The sequence below is a fragment of the Salvelinus alpinus genome, chromosome 14, assembly GCF_045679555.1.
Source record: "Salvelinus alpinus chromosome 14, SLU_Salpinus.1, whole genome shotgun sequence".
NCBI lineage: Eukaryota > Metazoa > Chordata > Actinopteri > Salmoniformes > Salmonidae > Salvelinus > Salvelinus alpinus.
The window spans coordinates 37,037,480-37,056,729 of NC_092099.1; the positions used below are offsets into that span (position 1 = coordinate 37,037,480).

At 41.7% G+C, this 19,250-nt stretch overlaps 1 protein-coding gene across 4 annotated transcripts in view; it reads left to right on the forward strand.

The window, feature by feature from the left end:
• LOC139538883 (zinc finger protein 385B-like) overlaps positions 1 to 19,250 on the forward strand; it is a 174,897-nt gene that overhangs the window by 127,721 nt on the left and 27,926 nt on the right. For all 4 annotated transcript variants that reach the window (XM_071341404.1, XM_071341406.1, XM_071341408.1 and 1 more), the window contains one exon: positions 9,517 to 9,627. In XM_071341404.1, coding sequence (XP_071197505.1) covers positions 9,517 to 9,627 — 111 coding nt within the window. The remainder of the gene's footprint in view (positions 1 to 9,516; positions 9,628 to 19,250) is intronic.

The following is a 19,250-nucleotide window of genomic DNA, read 5'->3' on the forward strand; positions in this document are numbered from 1 at the left end:
GAACCATACACGATAACAATATAGCACCATACACAATTACAGTATGGAACCATACACGATAACAATATAGCACCATACACAATTACAGTATGGAACCATACACGATAACAATATAGCACCATACACAATTACAGTATGGAACCATACACGATAACAATATAGCACCATACACAATTACAGTATGGAACCATACACGATAACAATATAGCACCATACACAATTACAGTATGGAACCATACACGATAACAATATAGCACCATACACAATTACAGTATGGAACCATACACGATAACAATATAGCACCATACACAATTACAGTATGGAACCATACACGATAACAATATAGCACCATACACAATTACAGTATGGAACCATACACGATAACAATATAGCACCATACACAATTACAGTATGGAACCATACACGATAACAATATAGCACCATACACAATTACAGTATGGAACCATACACGATAACAATATAGCACCATACACAAGTACAGTATGGAACCATACACGATAACAATATAGCACCATACACAATTACAGTATGGAACCATACACGATAACAATATAGCACCATACACAATTACAGTATGGAACCATACACGATAACAATATAGCACCATACACAATTACAGTATGGAACCATACACGATAACAATATAGCACCATACACAATTACAGTATGGAACCATACACGATAACAATATAGCACCATACACAAGTACAGTATGGAACCATACACGATAACAATATAGCACCATACACAAGTACAGTATGGAACCATACACGATAACAATATAGCACCATACACAAGTACAGTATGGAACCATACACGATAACAATATAGCACCATACACAATTACAGTATGGAACCATACACGATAACAATATAGCACCATACACAATTACAGTATGGAACCATACACGATAACAATATAGCACCATACACAAGTACAGTATGGAACCATACACGATAACAATATAGCACCATACACAATTACAGTATGGAACCATACACGATAACAATATAGCACCATACACAATTACAGTATGGAACCATACACGATAACAATATAGCACCATACACAAGTACAGTATGGAACCATACACGATAACAATATAGCACCATACACAATTACAGTATGGAACCATACACGATAACAATATAGCACCATACACAATTACAGTATGGAACCATACACGATAACAATATAGCACCATACACAATTACAGTATGGAACCATACACGATAACAATATAGCACCATACACAAGTACAGTATGGAACCATACACGATAACAATATAGCACCATACACAAGTACAGTATGGAACCATACACGATAACAATATAGCACCATACACAAGTACAGTATGGAACCATACACGATAACAATATAGCACCATACACAATTACAGTATGGAACCATACACGATAACAATATAGCACCATACACAATTACAGTATGGAACCATACACGATAACAATATAGCACCATACACAATTACAGTATGGAACCATACACGATAACAATATAGCACCATACACAATTACAGTATGGAACCATACACGATAACAATATAGCACCATACACAATTACAGTATGGAACCATACACGATAACAATATAGCACCATACACAATTACAGTATGGAACCATACACGATAACAATATAGCACCATACACAATTACAGTATGGAACCATACACGATAACAATATAGCACCATACACAATTACAGTATGGAACCATACACGATAACAATATAGCACCATACACAATTACAGTATGGAACCATACACGATAACAATATAGCACCATACACAATTACAGTATGGAACCATACACGATAACAATATAGCACCATACACAAGTACAGTATGGAACCATACACGATAACAATATAGCACCATACACGATAACAATATAGCACCATACACAATTACAGTATGGAACCATACACGATAACAATATAGCACCATACACAATTACAGTATGGAACCATACACGATAACAATATAGCACCATACACAATTACAGTATGGAACCATACACGATAACAATATAGCACCATACACAATTACAGTATGGAACCATACACGATAACAATATAGCACCATACACAATTACAGTATGGAACCATACACGATAACAATATAGCACCATACACAATTACAGTATGGAACCATACACGATAACAATATAGCACCATACACAATTACAGTATGGAACCATACACGATAACAATATAGCACCATACACAATTACAGTATGGAACCATACACGATAACAATATAGCACCATACACAATTACAGTATGGAACCATACACGATAACAATATAGCACCATACACAATTACAGTATGGAACCATACACGATAACAATATAGCACCATACACAAGTACAGTATGGAACCATACACGATAACAATATAGCACCATACACAAGTACAGTATGGAACCATACACGATAACAATATAGCACCATACACGATAACAATATAGCACCATACACGATAACAATATAGCACCATACACAATTACAGTATGGAACCATACACGATAACAATATAGCACCATACACAATTACAGTATGGAACCATACACGATAACAATATAGCACCATACACAATTACAGTATGGAACCATACACGATAACAATATAGCACCATACACAATTACAGTATGGAACCATACACGATAACAATATAGCACCATACACAATTACAGTATGGAACCATACACGATAACAATATAGCACCATACACAATTACAGTATGGAACCATACACGATAACAATATAGCACCATACACAATTACAGTATGGAACCATACACGATAACAATATAGCACCATACACAATTACAGTATGGAACCATACACGATAACAATATAGCACCATACACAATTACAGTATGGAACCATACACGATAACAATATAGCACCATACACAATTACAGTATGGAACCATACACGATAACAATATAGCACCATACACAATTACAGTATGGAACCATACACGATAACAATATAGCACCATACACAAGTACAGTATGGAACCATACACGATAACAATATAGCACCATACACAATTACAGTATGGAACCATACACGATAACAATATAGCACCATACACAATTACAGTATGGAACCATACACGATAACAATATAGCACCATACACAATTACAGTATGGAACCATACACGATAACAATATAGCACCATACACAATTACAGTATGGAACCATACACGATAACAATATAGCACCATACACAATTACAGTATGGAACCATACACGATAACAATATAGCACCATACACAATTACAGTATGGAACCATACACGATAACAATATAGCACCATACACAAGTACAGTATGGAACCATACACGATAACAATATAGCACCATACACAAGTACAGTATGGAACCATACACGATAACAATATAGCACCATACACAATTACAGTATGGAACCATACACGATAACAATATAGCACCATACACAAGTACAGTATGGAACCATACACGATAACAATATAGCACCATACACAATTACAGTATGGAACCATACACGATAACAATATAGCACCATCCACAATTACAGTATGGAACCATACACGATAACAATATAGCACCATACACAATTACAGTATGGAACCATACACGATAACAATATAGCACCATACACAATTACAGTATGGAACCATACACGATAACAATATAGCACCATACACAATTACAGTATGGAACCATACACGATAACAATATAGCACCATACACAATTACAGTATGGAACCATACACGATAACAATATAGCACCATACACAATTACAGTATGGAACCATACACGATAACAATATAGCACCATACACAATTACAGTATGGAACCATACACGATAACAATATAGCACCATACACAATTACAGTATGGAACCATACACGATAACAATATAGCACCATACACAATTACAGTATGGAACCATACACGATAACAATATAGCACCATACACAAGTACAGTATGGAACCATACACGATAACAATATAGCACCATACACAATTACAGTATGGAACCATACACGATAACAATATAGCACCATACACAATTACAGTATGGAACCATACACGATAACAATATAGCACCATACACGATATTGTCAATAACACATCACATGTACAATGTTATTACCGCCTACTTTAGATGTTTCATTCCCTTTGTCTTTGTGTCTCTTTATAACACTACCATGACCATGACGTTGTCAGAGTAATGACTATAGGTACACTGCATAAGTGCCCTCTTTAAGGTCTTCTGATCTGGAGGCTTAAATGATTCTCAGGTGCTGCTGCTGCTTACAGTAATTGAATCAAGTTGTATACTGTATGTGTGTGGATGGTGTGGGTGGGCAGCATCAAGCCTTGGCACTTATCCTGATATTAAAAGCCTTCTTATTAGTTAAAGGAAGGAGAGGTGGTGGCCTCTAACTGGCTGTTATCCTCCTGGCCTGACTGTAATAACCTGTAAAGTCTGCGTCCCAAGTGGCACCCTATTCCTTTTCCTTAGGGTGCTTTTTAGTCGTTCAGTTTGTGTCATTCTTTTGTTTTTTATCTTATGTTGGTTGTGTAGTAAATATTTCCGTTTTTATTTTCATTGTTTTTTATTAGTTTTTTCCTGTAAAGCACATTGCGTTGCATTCCATGTATGAAATGTGCTGTATAAATAACGCTTGATTTGATTTGATTCCCTAGCTCTAAGGGCCCTGTTCAAAAGTAGAGCACTGTGTAGCACTGTCAATAGAGTGCCATTTTGGAGTGGAAGCAGCCTTGTAAAGTCTTAATGGATTGGATGGCTTGGTGGTTGCTGGCTCTGATCGTGTGGGTAAACAACATTGTGACACCACTTCTGTGTGTGTGTGTGTGTGTGCGTGTGCGTGTGCGTGTGCGTGTGCGTGTGTGTGTGTGTGCGTGCGTGCGTGGGTGCGTGCGCGATAGAGATATAGTGAATGAGAGAGAGGGGGGTTGGATAAATGGAGGGACAGAGAACAGAGAGGGGGCATATAGCTCAGACCTTTTGTACATCCTCACGGAAGCACACACTCTCTCTCTTTGCACTCTCTTTCTCCCCTCCTTTTCTCTCTCTCTCCAGACTAGACAGTTCCTGTGAGCTCTTCAAAGAAAGCTAACATGGAATAACTAATGGCATAGATAGAATGGTAGGATAACTAATGATATACATATAATGGTAGGAAAACTAACTAATGGCATAGATAGAATGGTAGGATAACTAATTGTATATATAGAATGGTAGGATAACCAACTAACGGCATACATAGAATGGTAGTATAACTAACTAACTGCATAGATAGAATGGTAGGATAACTAATGACATAGATAGAATAGTATGATAACTAATGGCATACATAGAATGGTAGAATAACTAAATAACGGCATATATAGAATGGTAGGATAACTAATGGCATATATAGAATGGTAGGATAACTAACTAACAGCATATATAGAATGGTAGAATAACTAACTAATGGCATAGATAGAATGGTAGAATAACTAATGGCATACATAGCATGGTAGAATAACTAATGGCATACATAGAATGGTAGAATAACTAACTAATGGCATAGATAGAATGGTAGAATAACTAATGGCATAGATATAATGGTAGAATAACTAATGGCATAGATATAATGGTAGAATAACTAATGGCATACATAGAATGGTAGAATAACTAATGGCATACATAGAATGGTAGGATAACTAACGGGATATATATAATGGTAGAATAACTAACTAATGGCATACATAGAATGGTAGAATAACTAATGGCATAGATATAATGGTAGAATAACTAATGGCATACATAGAATGGTAGAATAACTAATGGCATACATAGAATGGTAGGATAACTAATGGCATACATAGAATGGTAGAATAACTAATGGCATACATAGAATGGTAGAGTAACTAATGGCATACATAGAATGGTAGGATAACTAATGGTATAGATAGAATGGTAGAATAACTAATGGCATACATAGAATGGTAGGATAACTAATGGTATAGATAGAATGGTAGAATAACTAATGGCATACATAGAATGGTAGAATAACTAACTAATGGCATAGATAGAATGGTAGAAAAGCTAGTGGCATACATAGAATGGTAGAATAACTAACTAATGGCATAGATAGAATGGTAGGATAACTAACTAATGGCATACATAGAATGGAAGGATAACTAATTGCATAGATAGAATGGTAGAATAACTAATGGCATAGATAGAATGGTAGGATAACTAATGGAATACATATAATGGTAGGATAACTAACTAATGGCATATATAGAATGGTATAATAACTAATGGCATACATAGAATGGTAGAATAACTAATGGCATACATAGAATGGTAGAATAACTAGTGGCATACATAGAATGGTAGAATAACTAGTGGCATACATAGAATAACTAACTAATGGCATAGATAGAATGGTAGGATAACTAATGACATATATATAATGGTAGGATAACTAACTAATGGCATATATAGAATGGTATAATAACTAATGGCATACATAGAATGGTAGAATAACTAGTGACATACATAGAATGGTAGAATAACTAGTGGCATACATAGAATGGTAGAATAACTAATGGCATACATAGAATGGTAGAATAACTAGTGGCATACATAGAATGGTAGAATAACTAGTGGCATACATAGAATGGTAGAATAACTAGTGGCATACATAGAATGGTAGGATAACTAATGGCATACATAGAATGGTAGAATAACTAGTGGCATACATAGAATGGTAGAATAACTAACTAATGGCATAGATAGAATGGTAGAATAACTAATGGCATACATCGAATGGTAGGATAACTAATGGCATACATAGAATGGTAAAATAACTAATGGCATAGATAGAATGGTAGAATAACTAGTGGCATACATATAATGGTAGAATAACTAGTGGCATACATAGAATGGTAGGATAACTAATGGCATACATAGAATGGTAGAATAACTAGTGGCATACATAGAATGGTAGAATAACTAGTGGCATACATATAATGGTAGAATAACTAGTGGCATACATAGAATGGTAGGATAACTAATGGCATACATAGAATGGTAGAATAACTAACTAATGGCATAGATAGAATGGTAGAATAACTAATGGCATAGATATAATGGTAGAATAACTAATGGCATAGATAGAATGGTAGAATAACTAACTAATGGCATAGATAGAATGGTAGAATAACTAATGGCATACATAGAATGGTAGAATAACTAATGGCATACATAGAATGGTAGGATAACTAATGGCATACATAGAATGGTAGGATAACTAATGGCATACATAGAATGGCAGGATAACTAATGGCATAGATAGAATGGTAGAATAACTAATGGCATACATAGAATGGCAGGATAACTAATGGCATACATAGAATGGTAGAATAACTAATGGCATACATAGAATGGTAGAATAACGTTAATTGATTCTCTGGCCAAGAACAACTTGCCTCTCAATATACTGTATTTTTGTATTTGTTCTCTCTTCTGTGGAGTCCTGATCTCATTATTCTATGTGAGATGGCGATAGGTAGGAGAGATGGCATCAAATATGTAATGTGGCCTAATATGTTATTATTCAACTGTATGTTAGCTGGCAATAGGAAGGAGAGATGGCATCAAATATGTAATGTGGCCTTCGTTCAGTCTCCATGTGATTTGGTAGTGGGGATCAGGCTCACGTCGAGGTGTCGGAAGCTTGTTGTTATTTTCTATGTACTGTAGGATGTTTGTCTGACAGCAGTAGTTATGATGAACTATGAATGAATACCATTAAAGACTACTCTAGGAATGTCTTGGTGGTCAAAACTTTCAAATGTATTTTTTACTACAGCGTTACCAAAGCCCATGTGATATGTTATCAAATATTTTCCTACCTGGTGTTCTCTGAGCTACAGAGAAATGAGCTGTGTTCTCTCATGTATTATTAGAATAGTCACGTTCACACTGCACACTGCCCAGGGTTAGTGAATGCCTGAGCGAATGGAGGGTTAGTTATTACCCAGCGTTAAGGATAGCCCTGGGCTAAGAACATGCAGTGTGAAAAGACCTTTTCAGTGTTGCAGTGTTAAAGGGCCTTTTAAAACATACTGTCCACTTATTAACAGAGGGTTCTGTAACGATTGTCGTCGGGAGAAGGAGAAGAGGACCAAGGTGCAGCGTGGTAAGTGTTCATATTACTTTTAATAAAATACGAAACACTTGACAAAACAACAAAAACGACAAACGAACAGTTCTGTAAGGTAATGAAACACAAAACAGAAAACAACCACCCACAAACACAGGTGGGAACAGGCTACCTAAGTATGGTTCTCAATCAGAGACAACGATAGACAGCTACCTCTGATTGGGAACCATACCAGGCCAAACACATAGAAATACAAAACAAGGACAACATAGAACACCAGACATAGAATGCCCACCCAAACTCACGCCCTGACCAACCAAAATAGAGACATAAAAGGATCTCTACGATCAGGGCATGACAGGTTCATTCACAAAGAAGGCCCAAGTGGTTTTTCTTTCAGTTTCAATGTGTTTGTGTAACTACAAGAGAAAGCTCTTATAAGCACAAGCAAATCAATGGAGGTGATTCATCTTCCATTTCCATGATCCTGGAGTCCTTTACATGTGCTTTGTCCTCACAGTTCATTGTTTGTCATAGTTAATTATACACACATGCTTTAAGTAAAGTATTACCCTTTGTTATTTTACCAGTCTGAGTATCTAATATGTCTTTAACACCTTTCTCTGGAGATGAGCGTCACCGGGTAGTGAACACTACCAGGCTACCATCTGTCCTCCTTTAAGGTGTTCACTATCTACCCATTCTGCTCTCCACTGACCCTGGGGTGCTGCTTGGCTGTGGGAACCACCTAATGTATTACAGTAGATGGAAGGGAGATCTCTCTCTCTCTCTCGCTCTCTCTCTCTCTCTCTCTCTCTCTCCCCTCTGTCTCTCTCTCTCTCTCTCTCTCCCATTCTCTCTCTCTCTCTCTCTCTCCCTCTCTCTCTCTCTCTCTCTCTCTCTCTCTCTCTCTCTCTCTCTCTCTCTCTCTCTCTCTCTCTCTCTCTCCCTCTGTCTCTCTCTCTCTCTCCCTCTGTCTCTCTCTCTCTCTCTCTCTCTCTCTCTCTCTCTCTCTCTCTCTCCCTCTCTCCCCTCTGTCTCTCTCTCTCTCTCTCTCTCCCATTCTCTCTCTCTCTCTCTCTCTCTCTCTCTCTCTCTCTCTCTCTCTCTCTCTCTCTCTCCCCCTGTCGCTCTCTCTCTCTCTCTCTCTCCCATTCTCTCCTCTCTCTCTCTCTCCCTCTCTCCCCCTCTCTCTCTCTCCCTCTCTCCCCCTCTCTCTCTCTCTCCCCCTCTCTATCTCTCAAGAACCAGTGCAATACTTAAACATTACTCTCCTGTCTTCTTGTCTTCCAGATGGATCCCGTCCAGAAAGCTGTAATAAACCACACGTTTGGAGTCTCCATCCCTCCGAAGAAAAAACAAGTGATTTCCTGTAACATCTGTCAACTCCGCTTCAACTCAGATGTAAGTACAGTAACGTTACAAGATACCCTCTCGAAGAAAAACAGCGTGGTAAAGTGTGTATACAGTGTGTCTTTGGTTGCCAGGCTAGGACACTTTTCTGGTAGAAGACACTTAATGTTATACTGTTGTTACTGACTACTACATTGAGGAGAAAGTTCCTTAGTAAAAATCCGTAAGAAAAGAATATTACATTAAAACAGGATCAAACCTATGAAACAGACATCTTAGATAAACGTAGATAAGCCTAATTAAGTCAGACATATTGTATCTCTGAGATTTGGGATAATAAAGAAAATAAAATGATGCTCTCTGTGCTGTGAATCCTTTGGGTCAAGCTAAGAGGACATCATATTTGTTAACAAGATGTTTACTACCTATTATTAGTTTCAATAGCCAATCAATCCACATGCTGTAGTGTAGAATAACAGACGTGCCTGAAATGTTCTTAGGAGCCTTTGTTCCCATTTCAACCAATCAATGGCCAATCCTGAGAGTGTTTCAAACATAGCCGGTGATGCATTGTGTACAAAATGGTTTGTGGTTGTTTTGTAGTGCAGACCAGACTAGTACTGGGCAGGTGGATAGTTTTAGACACAATGTACCACAGTATGGCCTACTGTGACCAGACTGTTGTACTCTGTGGTAGTCCATAGGAAGTGGTCAGACTGTTGTACTCTGTGGTAGTCCTAGGGAGTGGTCAGACTGTTGTACTCTGTGGTAGTCCATAGGAAGTGGTCAGACTGTTGTACTATGTGGTAGTCCATAGGAAGTGGCCAGACTGTTGTACTCTGTGGTAGTCCATAGGAAGTGGTCAGACTGTTGTACTCTGTGGTAGTCCTAGGGAGTGGTCAGACTGTTGTACTCTGTGGTAGTCCATAGGAAGTGGTCAGACTGTTGTACTATGTGGTAGTCCATAGGAAGTGGCCAGACTGTTGTACTCTGTGGTAGTCCATAGGAAGTGGTCAGACTGTTGTACTCTGTGGTAGTCCATAGGAAGTGCTCAGACTGTTGTACTCTGTGGTAGTCCATAGGAAGTGGTCAGACTGTTGTACTCTGTGGTAGTCCATAGGAAGTGGTCAGACTGTTGTACTCTGTGGTAGTCCATAGGAAGTGGTCAGACTGTTGTACTCTGTGGTAGTCCATAGGAAGTGGTCAGACTGTTGTACTCTGTGGTAGTCCTAGGGAGTGGTCAGACTGTTGTACTCTGTGGTAGTCCATCGGAAGTGGCCAGACTGTTGTACTCTGTGGTAGTCCATAGGAAGTGGCCAGACTGTTGTACTCTGTGGTAGTCCTAGGGAGTGGTCAGACTGTTGTACTCTGTGGTAGTCCATAGGAAGTGGCCAGACTGTTGTACTCTGTGGTATTCCTAGGGAGTGGCCAGACTGTTGTACTCTGTGGTAGTCCTAGGGAGTGGCCAGACTGTTGTACTCTGTGGTAGTCCTAGGGAGTGGTCAGACTGTTGTACTCTGTGGTAGTCCATAGGAAGTGGCGAGACTGTTGTACTCTGTGGTAGTCCTAGGGAGTGGCCATACTGTTGTACTATGTGGTAGTCCATAGGAAGTGGCCAGACTATTGTACTCTGTGGTAGTCCATAGGAAGTGGCCAGACTGTTGTACTCTGTGGTAGTCCTAGGGAATGGCCAGACTGTTGTACTATGTGGTAGTCCATAGCTAGTGGCCAGACTGTTGTACTCTGTGGTAGTCCATAGGAAGTGGCCAGACTGGTGTACTCTGTGGTAGTCCATAGGATGTGGCCAGACTGTTGTACTCTGTGGTAGTCCATAGGAAGTGGCCAGATTGTTGTACTCTGTGGTAGTCCTAGGGAGTGGCCATACTGTTGTACTCTGTGGTAGTCCTAGGGAGTGGCCAGACTGTTGTACTATGTGGTAGTCCATAGGAAGTGGCCAGACTGTTGTACTCTGTGGTAGTCCATAGGAAGTGGTCAGACTGTTGTACTCTGTGGTAGTCCATAGGAAGTGGTCAGACTGTTGTACTCTGTGGTAGTCCTAGGGAGTGGTCAGACTGTTGTACTCTGTGGTAGTCCATCGGAAGTGGCCAGACTGTTGTACTCTGTGGTAGTCCATAGGAAGTGGCCAGACTGTTGTACTCTGTGGTAGTCCTAGGGAGTGGTCAGACTGTTGTACTCTGTGGTAGTCCATAGGAAGTGGCCAGACTGTTGTACTCTGTGGTATTCCTAGGGAGTGGCCAGACTGTTGTACTCTGTGGTAGTCCTAGGGAGTGGCCAGACTGTTGTACTCTGTGGTAGTCCTAGGGAGTGGTCAGACTGTTGTACTCTGTGGTAGTCCATAGGAAGTGGCGAGACTGTTGTACTCTGTGGTAGTCCTAGGGAGTGGCCATACTGTTGTACTATGTGGTAGTCCATAGGAAGTGGCCAGACTATTGTACTCTGTGGTAGTCCATAGGAAGTGGCCAGACTGTTGTACTCTGTGGTAGTCCTAGGGAATGGCCAGACTGTTGTACTATGTGGTAGTCCATAGCTAGTGGCCAGACTGTTGTACTCTGTGGTAGTCCATAGGAAGTGGCCAGACTGGTGTACTCTGTGGTAGTCCATAGGATGTGGCCAGACTGTTGTACTCTGTGGTAGTCCATAGGAAGTGGCCAGATTGTTGTACTCTGTGGTAGTCCTAGGGAGTTGCCATACTGTTGTACTCTGTGGTAGTCCTAGGGAGTGGCCAGACTGTTGTACTATGTGGTAGTCCATAGGAAGTGGCCAGACTGTTGTACTCTGTGGTAGTCCATAGGAAGTGGTCAGACTGTTGTACTCTGTGGTAGTCCATAGGAAGTGGCCAGACTGTTGTACTCTGTGGTAGTCCTAGGGAGTGGTCAGACTGTTGTACTCTGTGGTAGTCCATAGGAAGTGGCCAGACTGTTGTACTCTGTGGTAGTCCTAGGGAGTGGCCACACTGTTGTACTATGTGGTAGTCCATAGGAAGTGGCCAGACTGTTGTACTCTGTGGTAGTCCTAGGGAGTGGCCACACTGTTGTACTATGTGGTAGTCCATAGGAAGTGGCCAGACTGTTGTACTCTGTGGTAGTCCATAGGAAGTGGTCAGACTGTTGTACTCTGTGGTAGTCCATAGGAAGTGGTCAGACTGTTGTACTCTGTGGTAGTCCTAGGGAGTGGTCAGACTGTTGTACTCTGTGGTAGTCCATAGGAAGTGGCCAGACTGTTGTACTCTGTGGTAGTCCATAGGAAGTGGCCAGAATGTGGTACTCTGTGGTAGTCCTAGTGAGTGGTCAGACTGTTGTACTCTGTGGTAGTCCATAGGAAGTGGCCAGAATGTGGTACTCTGTGGTAGTCCTAGGGAGTGGTCAGACTGTTGTACTCTGTGGTAGTCCTAGGGAGTGGCCATACTGTTGTACTATGTGGTAGTCCATAGGAAGTGGCCAGACTGTTGTACTCTGTGGTAGTCCTAGGGAGTGGCCAGACTGTTGTACTATGTGGTAGTCCATAGGATGTGGCCAGACTGTTGTACTCTGTGGTAGTCGATAGGAAGTGGCCAGACTGTTGTACTCTGTGGTAGTCCATAGGAAGTGGCCAGACTGTTGTACTCTGTGGTAGTCCATAGGAAGTGGTCAGACTGTTGTACTCTGTGGTAGTCCATAGGAAGTGGTCAGACTGTTGTACTCTGTGGTAGTCCATAGGAAGTGGTCAGACTGTTGTACTCTGTGGTAGTCCATAGGAAGTGGTCAGACTGTTGTACTCTGTGGTAGTCCATAGGAAGTGGTCAGACTGTTGTACTCTGTGGTAGTCCTAGGGAGTGGTCAGACTGTTGTACTTTGTGGTAGTCCATAGGAAGTGGCCAGACTGTTGTACTCTGTGATAGTCCATAGGAAGTGGCCAGACTGTTGTACTCTGTGGTAGTCCTAGGGAGTGGTCAGACTGTTGTACTCTGTGGTAGTCCATAGGAAGTGGCCAGACTGTTGTACTCTGTGGTATTCCTAGGGAGTGGCCAGACTGTTGTACTCTGTGGTAGTCCTAGGGAGTGGCCAGACTGTTGTACTCTGTGGTAGTCCTAGGGAGTGGTCAGACTGTTGTACTCTGTGGTAGTCCATAGGAAGTGGCGAGACTGTTGTACTCTGTGGTAGTCCTAGGGAGTGGCCATACTGTTGTACTATGTGGTAGTCCATAGGAAGTGGCCAGACTGTTGTACTCTGTGGTAGTCCATAGGAAGTGGCCAGACTGTTGTACTCTGTGGTAGTCCTAGGGAGTGGCCAGACTGTTGTACTATGTGGTAGTCCATAGGAAGTGGCCAGACTGTTGTACTCTGTGGTAGTCCATAGGAAGTGGCCAGACTGGTGTACTCTGTGGTAGTCCATAGGATGTGGCCAGACTGTTGTACTCTGTGGTAGTCCATAGGAAGTGGCCAGACTGTTGTACTCTGTGGTAGTCCTAGGGAGTGGCCATACTGTTGTACTCTGTGGTAGTCCTAGGGAGTGGCCAGACTGTTGTACTATGTGGTAGTCCATAGGAAGTGGCCAGACTGTTGTACTCTGTGGTAGTCCATAGGAAGTGGTCAGACTGTTGTACTCTGTGGTAGTCCATAGGAAGTGGCCAGACTGTTGTACTCTGTGGTAGTCCTAGGGAGTGGTCAGACTGTTGTACTCTGTGGTAGTCCATAGGAAGTGGCCAGACTGTTGTACTCTGTGGTAGTCCTAGGGAGTGGTCAGACTGTTGTACTATGTGGTAGTCCATAGGAAGTGGCCAGACTGTTGTACTCTGTGGTAGTCCATAGGAAGTGGTCAGACTGTTGTACTCTGTGGTAGTCCATAGGAAGTGGTCAGACTGTTGTACTCTGTGGTAGTCCATAGGAAGTGGTCAGACTGTTGTACTCTGTGGTAGTCCATAGGAAGTGGCCAGACTGTTGTACTCTGTGGTAGTCCATAGGAAGTGGCCAGAATGTTGTACTCTGTGGTAGTCCTAGGGAGTGGTCAGACTGTTGTACTCTGTGGTAGTCCATAGGAAGTGGCCAGACTGTTGTACTCTGTGGTATTCCTAGAGAGTGGCCAGACTGTTGTACTCTGTGGTAGTCCTAGGGAGTGGCCAGACTGTTGTAGTCTGTGGTAGTCCTAGGGAGTGGTCAGACTGTTGTACTCTGTGGTAGTCCATAGGAAGTGGCCAGACTGTTGTACTCTGTGGTAGTCCTAGGGAGTGGCCATACTGTTGTACTATGTGGTAGTCCATAGGAAGTGGCCAGACTGTTGTACTCTGTGGTAGTCCTAGGAAGTGGCCAGACTGTTGTACTATGTGGTAGTCCATAGGATGTGGCCAGACTGTTGTACTCTGTGGTAGTCCATAGGAAGTGGCCAGACTGTTGTACTCTGTGGTAGTCCATAGGAAGTGGCCAGACTGTTGTACTCTGTGGTAGTCCTAGGGAGTGGTCAGACTGTTGTACTCTGTGGTAGTCCATAGGAAGTGGCCAGACTGTTGTACTCTGTGGTAGTCCTAGGGAGTGGCCATACTGTTGTACTCTGTGGTAGTCCTAGGGAGTGGCCAGACTGTTGTACTATGTGGTAGTCCATAGGAAGTGGCCAGACTGTTGTAATCTGTGGTAGTCCATAGGAAGTGGCCGGACTGTTGTACTCTGTGGTAGTCCATAGGAAGTGGCCAGACTGTTGTACTCTGTGATAGTCCTAGGGAGTGGTCAGACTGTTGTACTCTGTGGTAGTCCATAGGAAGTGGCCAGACTGTTGTACTCTGTGGTAGTCCTAGGGAGTGGCCAGACTGTTGTACTATGTGGTAGTCCATAGGAAGTGGCCAGACTGTTGTACTCTGTGGTAGTCCATAGGAAGTGGCCAGACTGGTGTACTCTGTGGTAGTCCATAGGATGTGGCCAGACTGTTGTACTCTGTGGTAGTCCATAGGAAGTGGTCAGACTGTTGTACTATGTGGTAGTCCATAGGAAGTGGCCAGACTGTTGTACTCTGTGGTAGTCCATAGAAAGTGGTCAGACTGTTGTACTATGTGGTAGTCCATAGGAAGTGGCCAGACTTTTGTACTCTGTGGTAGTCCATAGGAAGTGGTCAGACTGTTGTACTCTGTGATAGTCCATAGGAAGTGGTCGGACTGTTGTACTCTGTGGTAGTCCATAGGAAGATGCCAGACTGCTGTACTCTGTGGTAGTCCATAGGAAGTGGTCAGACTGTTGTACTCTGTGGTAGTCCATAGGAAGTGGTCAGTCTGTTGTACTCTGTGGTAGTCCATAGGAAGTGGTCAGACTGTTGTACTCTGTGGTAGTCCTAGGGAGTGGTCAGAATGTTGTACTCTGTGGTAGTCCATAGGAAGTGGCCAGACTGTTGTACTCTGTGGTAGTCCATAGGAAGTGGTCAGACTGTTGTACTATGTGGTAATTTATAGGAAGTGGCCAGACTGTTGTACTCTGTGGTAATCCATAGGAAGTGGCCAGACTGTTGTACTCTGTGGTAGTCCATAGGAAGTGGTTAGACTGCTGTACTCTGTGGTAGTCCATAGGAAGTGGTCAGGCTGTTGTACTCTGTGGTAGTCCATCGGAAGTGGTCAGACTGTTGTACTCTGTGGTAGTCCATAGGAAGTGGCCAGACTGTTGTACTCTGTGGTAGTCCATATGAAGTGGTCAGACTGTTGTACTATGTGGTAGTCCATAGGAAGTGGCCAGACTGTTGTACTCTGTAGTAGCCCATAGGAAGAGGCCAGTCGGTTGCAAGGCATTATTGATGTGATATAAGGTAACAAAAGGGCCTGGCCTATGTTAAAAGTGTTTTAAAAAAGTACAAAGTGTTTGTTAGGTGTTAAGCCAGCGTTAGAATATGCTTAAAATGATTCAAATACAAAAAAAGCGATTGTGATTGTGTTGAATTGTGTTTTGGAAATAAAGATTCAGTTCAGAAATGTGTAGGCAGCTTAACATACCCTGTCCCTCGGCTCAATTTACCCCATACCCAGGGTAAGTTGTGCCAAGAGACCACTTTTTTGGGACAAGCTATGTTTTCAAAACTGAAATGTTTACATGAATTCAGATTTTTTTCTGAAATATGTTACGGTCTTATGTAGCAAAATTGGAAGTTGTGTTTTTTACATTCGATAAAAGTAGAGACTCAGAGCTAGAAAATGGCATATCATACACTACAGTTGAGGAACATTGGGAAAGTAGTTCTGCTTTGAAAGTTGATACATTTGTAATCTCCCTTTTGAGAAAATGACCCTTGAATGTTTTGGTAAACCTACTGGAGAGTTCCTCTTTGTCGACACCCATTCAGCATTGTTCACACCCTCTTAAGCCTTATCCCTGCCCATCTCTTTAAGGATTCACATGTGAGGTCATGTACTAAACAACCAGATGTACTAAAGAACCAGATTGCAAGGCTAAAGGCTGGTTTATCGACAGTTGTCACATCATGAACATTCTATTGTCGTCCGACATCAAACTTGTCGTTGTCGTTATGAAAAAGTATAAACACAAAAACTACAGTCTGCATGACATCAGCAGCCTGGTGGTTCAAAATAGCATAACTAGTGTATTTTAACACCAATAAATCCACCCGTCAATCTAACAAACCAGGCAACTAAAATAACCTTTCTAAACAATGTTTTGGTACATTTCTAGCTTGTTAGCTAGCTAGCTAATGTTAAGTTAGCTGGCTAGCCAGTTCAAATAATGACCATATCATATAGCTGACAACGTCTTTACTTTAGCTCATTTGTCTTCATTATTACAGAAAATAAACTCACAAGAGACTAGTCAAGGATCATATCACCTCTACCTTACCTGACACCCTAGACCCACTTCAATTTGCTTACCGCCCCAATAGATCCACAGACGATGCAATCACCATCACACTGTACACTGCCCTATCTCATTTGGACAAGAGGAATACCTATGTAAGAATGCTGTTCATTGACTATAGCTCAACATTCAACACCATAGTACCCTCCAAGCTCATCATTAAGCTTGAGGCCCTGGGTTTGAACCCTGCCCTGTGCAACCGCCCCCAGGTGGTGAAGGTAGGAAACAACACCTCCACTTCGCTGATCCTCAACACTGGGGCCCCACAAGGATGCGGGCTTAGCCCCCTCCTGTACTCCCTGTTCACCCATGACTGCGTGGGCCTGGGAGTGTGGTGCCAGGAAAATAACCTCTCACCCAACGTCAACATAACAAAGGAGCTGATCGTGGACTTCAGGAAACAGCAGAGGGAGCACCCCCCTATCCACATTGACGGGACAGTAGTGGAGAAGGTGGAAAGTTTTAAGTTCCTCAGTGTACACATCACGGACAAACTGAAATAGTCCATCCACACAGACAGTGTGGTGAAGAAGGTGCAACAGCGCCTCTTCAACCTCAGGAGGCTGAAGAAATTTGACTTGGCCCCTAAAACACTCACACACTTTTACAGATGCACAATTGAGAACATCCTGTCTGGCTGTATCACCGCAACCGCAGGGCTCTTTAGAGGGTAGTGAGGTCTGCCCAACGCATCACCGGGGGCAAACTCCCTTCCATCCAGTACACCTACAGCACCCGTTGTCACAGGATGGCCAAAAAGATCATCAAGGACAACAACCACCCGAGCCACTGCCTGTTCACCCCTCTATCATCTAGAAGGCGAGGCCAGTGCATCAAAGCTGGGACCGAGAGACTTCTATCTCAAGGTTTCTATCTCAAGGCCATCAGTTAAATAGCCATCACTAGCACATTAGAGACTGCTTCCATTCGTTTACTTTAGATTTGTGTGTATTGTGAAATTGTTAGATATTACTTGTTAGATATTACTGCACTGTTAGAGCTAGAAACACAAGCATTTCGCATTAACATCTGCTAAACATGTGTATGTGACAAATAATATTTGATTTGAAGGAATTACCGGAAATAGCTTACGGTTGTGAGTATGACGAAATAAAAGCAGGGCATTCTACCAGAGATTTTTAGAACTTGGACACTGTCTCGTTGGCCTAACGTTATATCCTAATTTGACTTTCGTGCAGGTCATGTTCTTCACATTACTGTATCTGGTAAACACATACTCTATCAAATAAAATCAAAGTTTATTTGTCACATGAACAGGATACAGAAGGTGTAATTACTTACTTACTTACATAGTGTAGTATTTTGTTTAGACATGTAGCTAAACAATGAACCATAATTCCAACTCATAACGTTACTACCCTGCGTGAATCTGCAAGTAGCTAACCAACCAGGTTCAATGTTAGCTAGGCTATAACCAGCAATGCAAATGGCTCTGAGATACGAATAATATTACTACACAGATCATACACGTAGCGTTAGCTAGCGAGCCAGCCAGCTAACGTTAGCTAGCTAGCTAACAGTACGCTTTAACTTGAAATTAAAAATGAATTTCTGACAAAATTAGAAATGTATAATATCTGAAAATGTAGCTAGCTTGACTATCTTACCCATATACATGATGGATGCTTCTCCCTCTCTGTCACGGATGCCATGGTTGTAATCCGGAGACAGGTGTTTTATACAACAGCCTTCTGTTTGTTCTTTTTTCGACTCCCCTCTGCAAATTTGCAATCAAACACAATAATATTCTCCCTCTCCTTAGCTATCATACTCTAATTCCACCGGGCCTTCCACTGATTTCAAAACTCCTCCAGAAAGT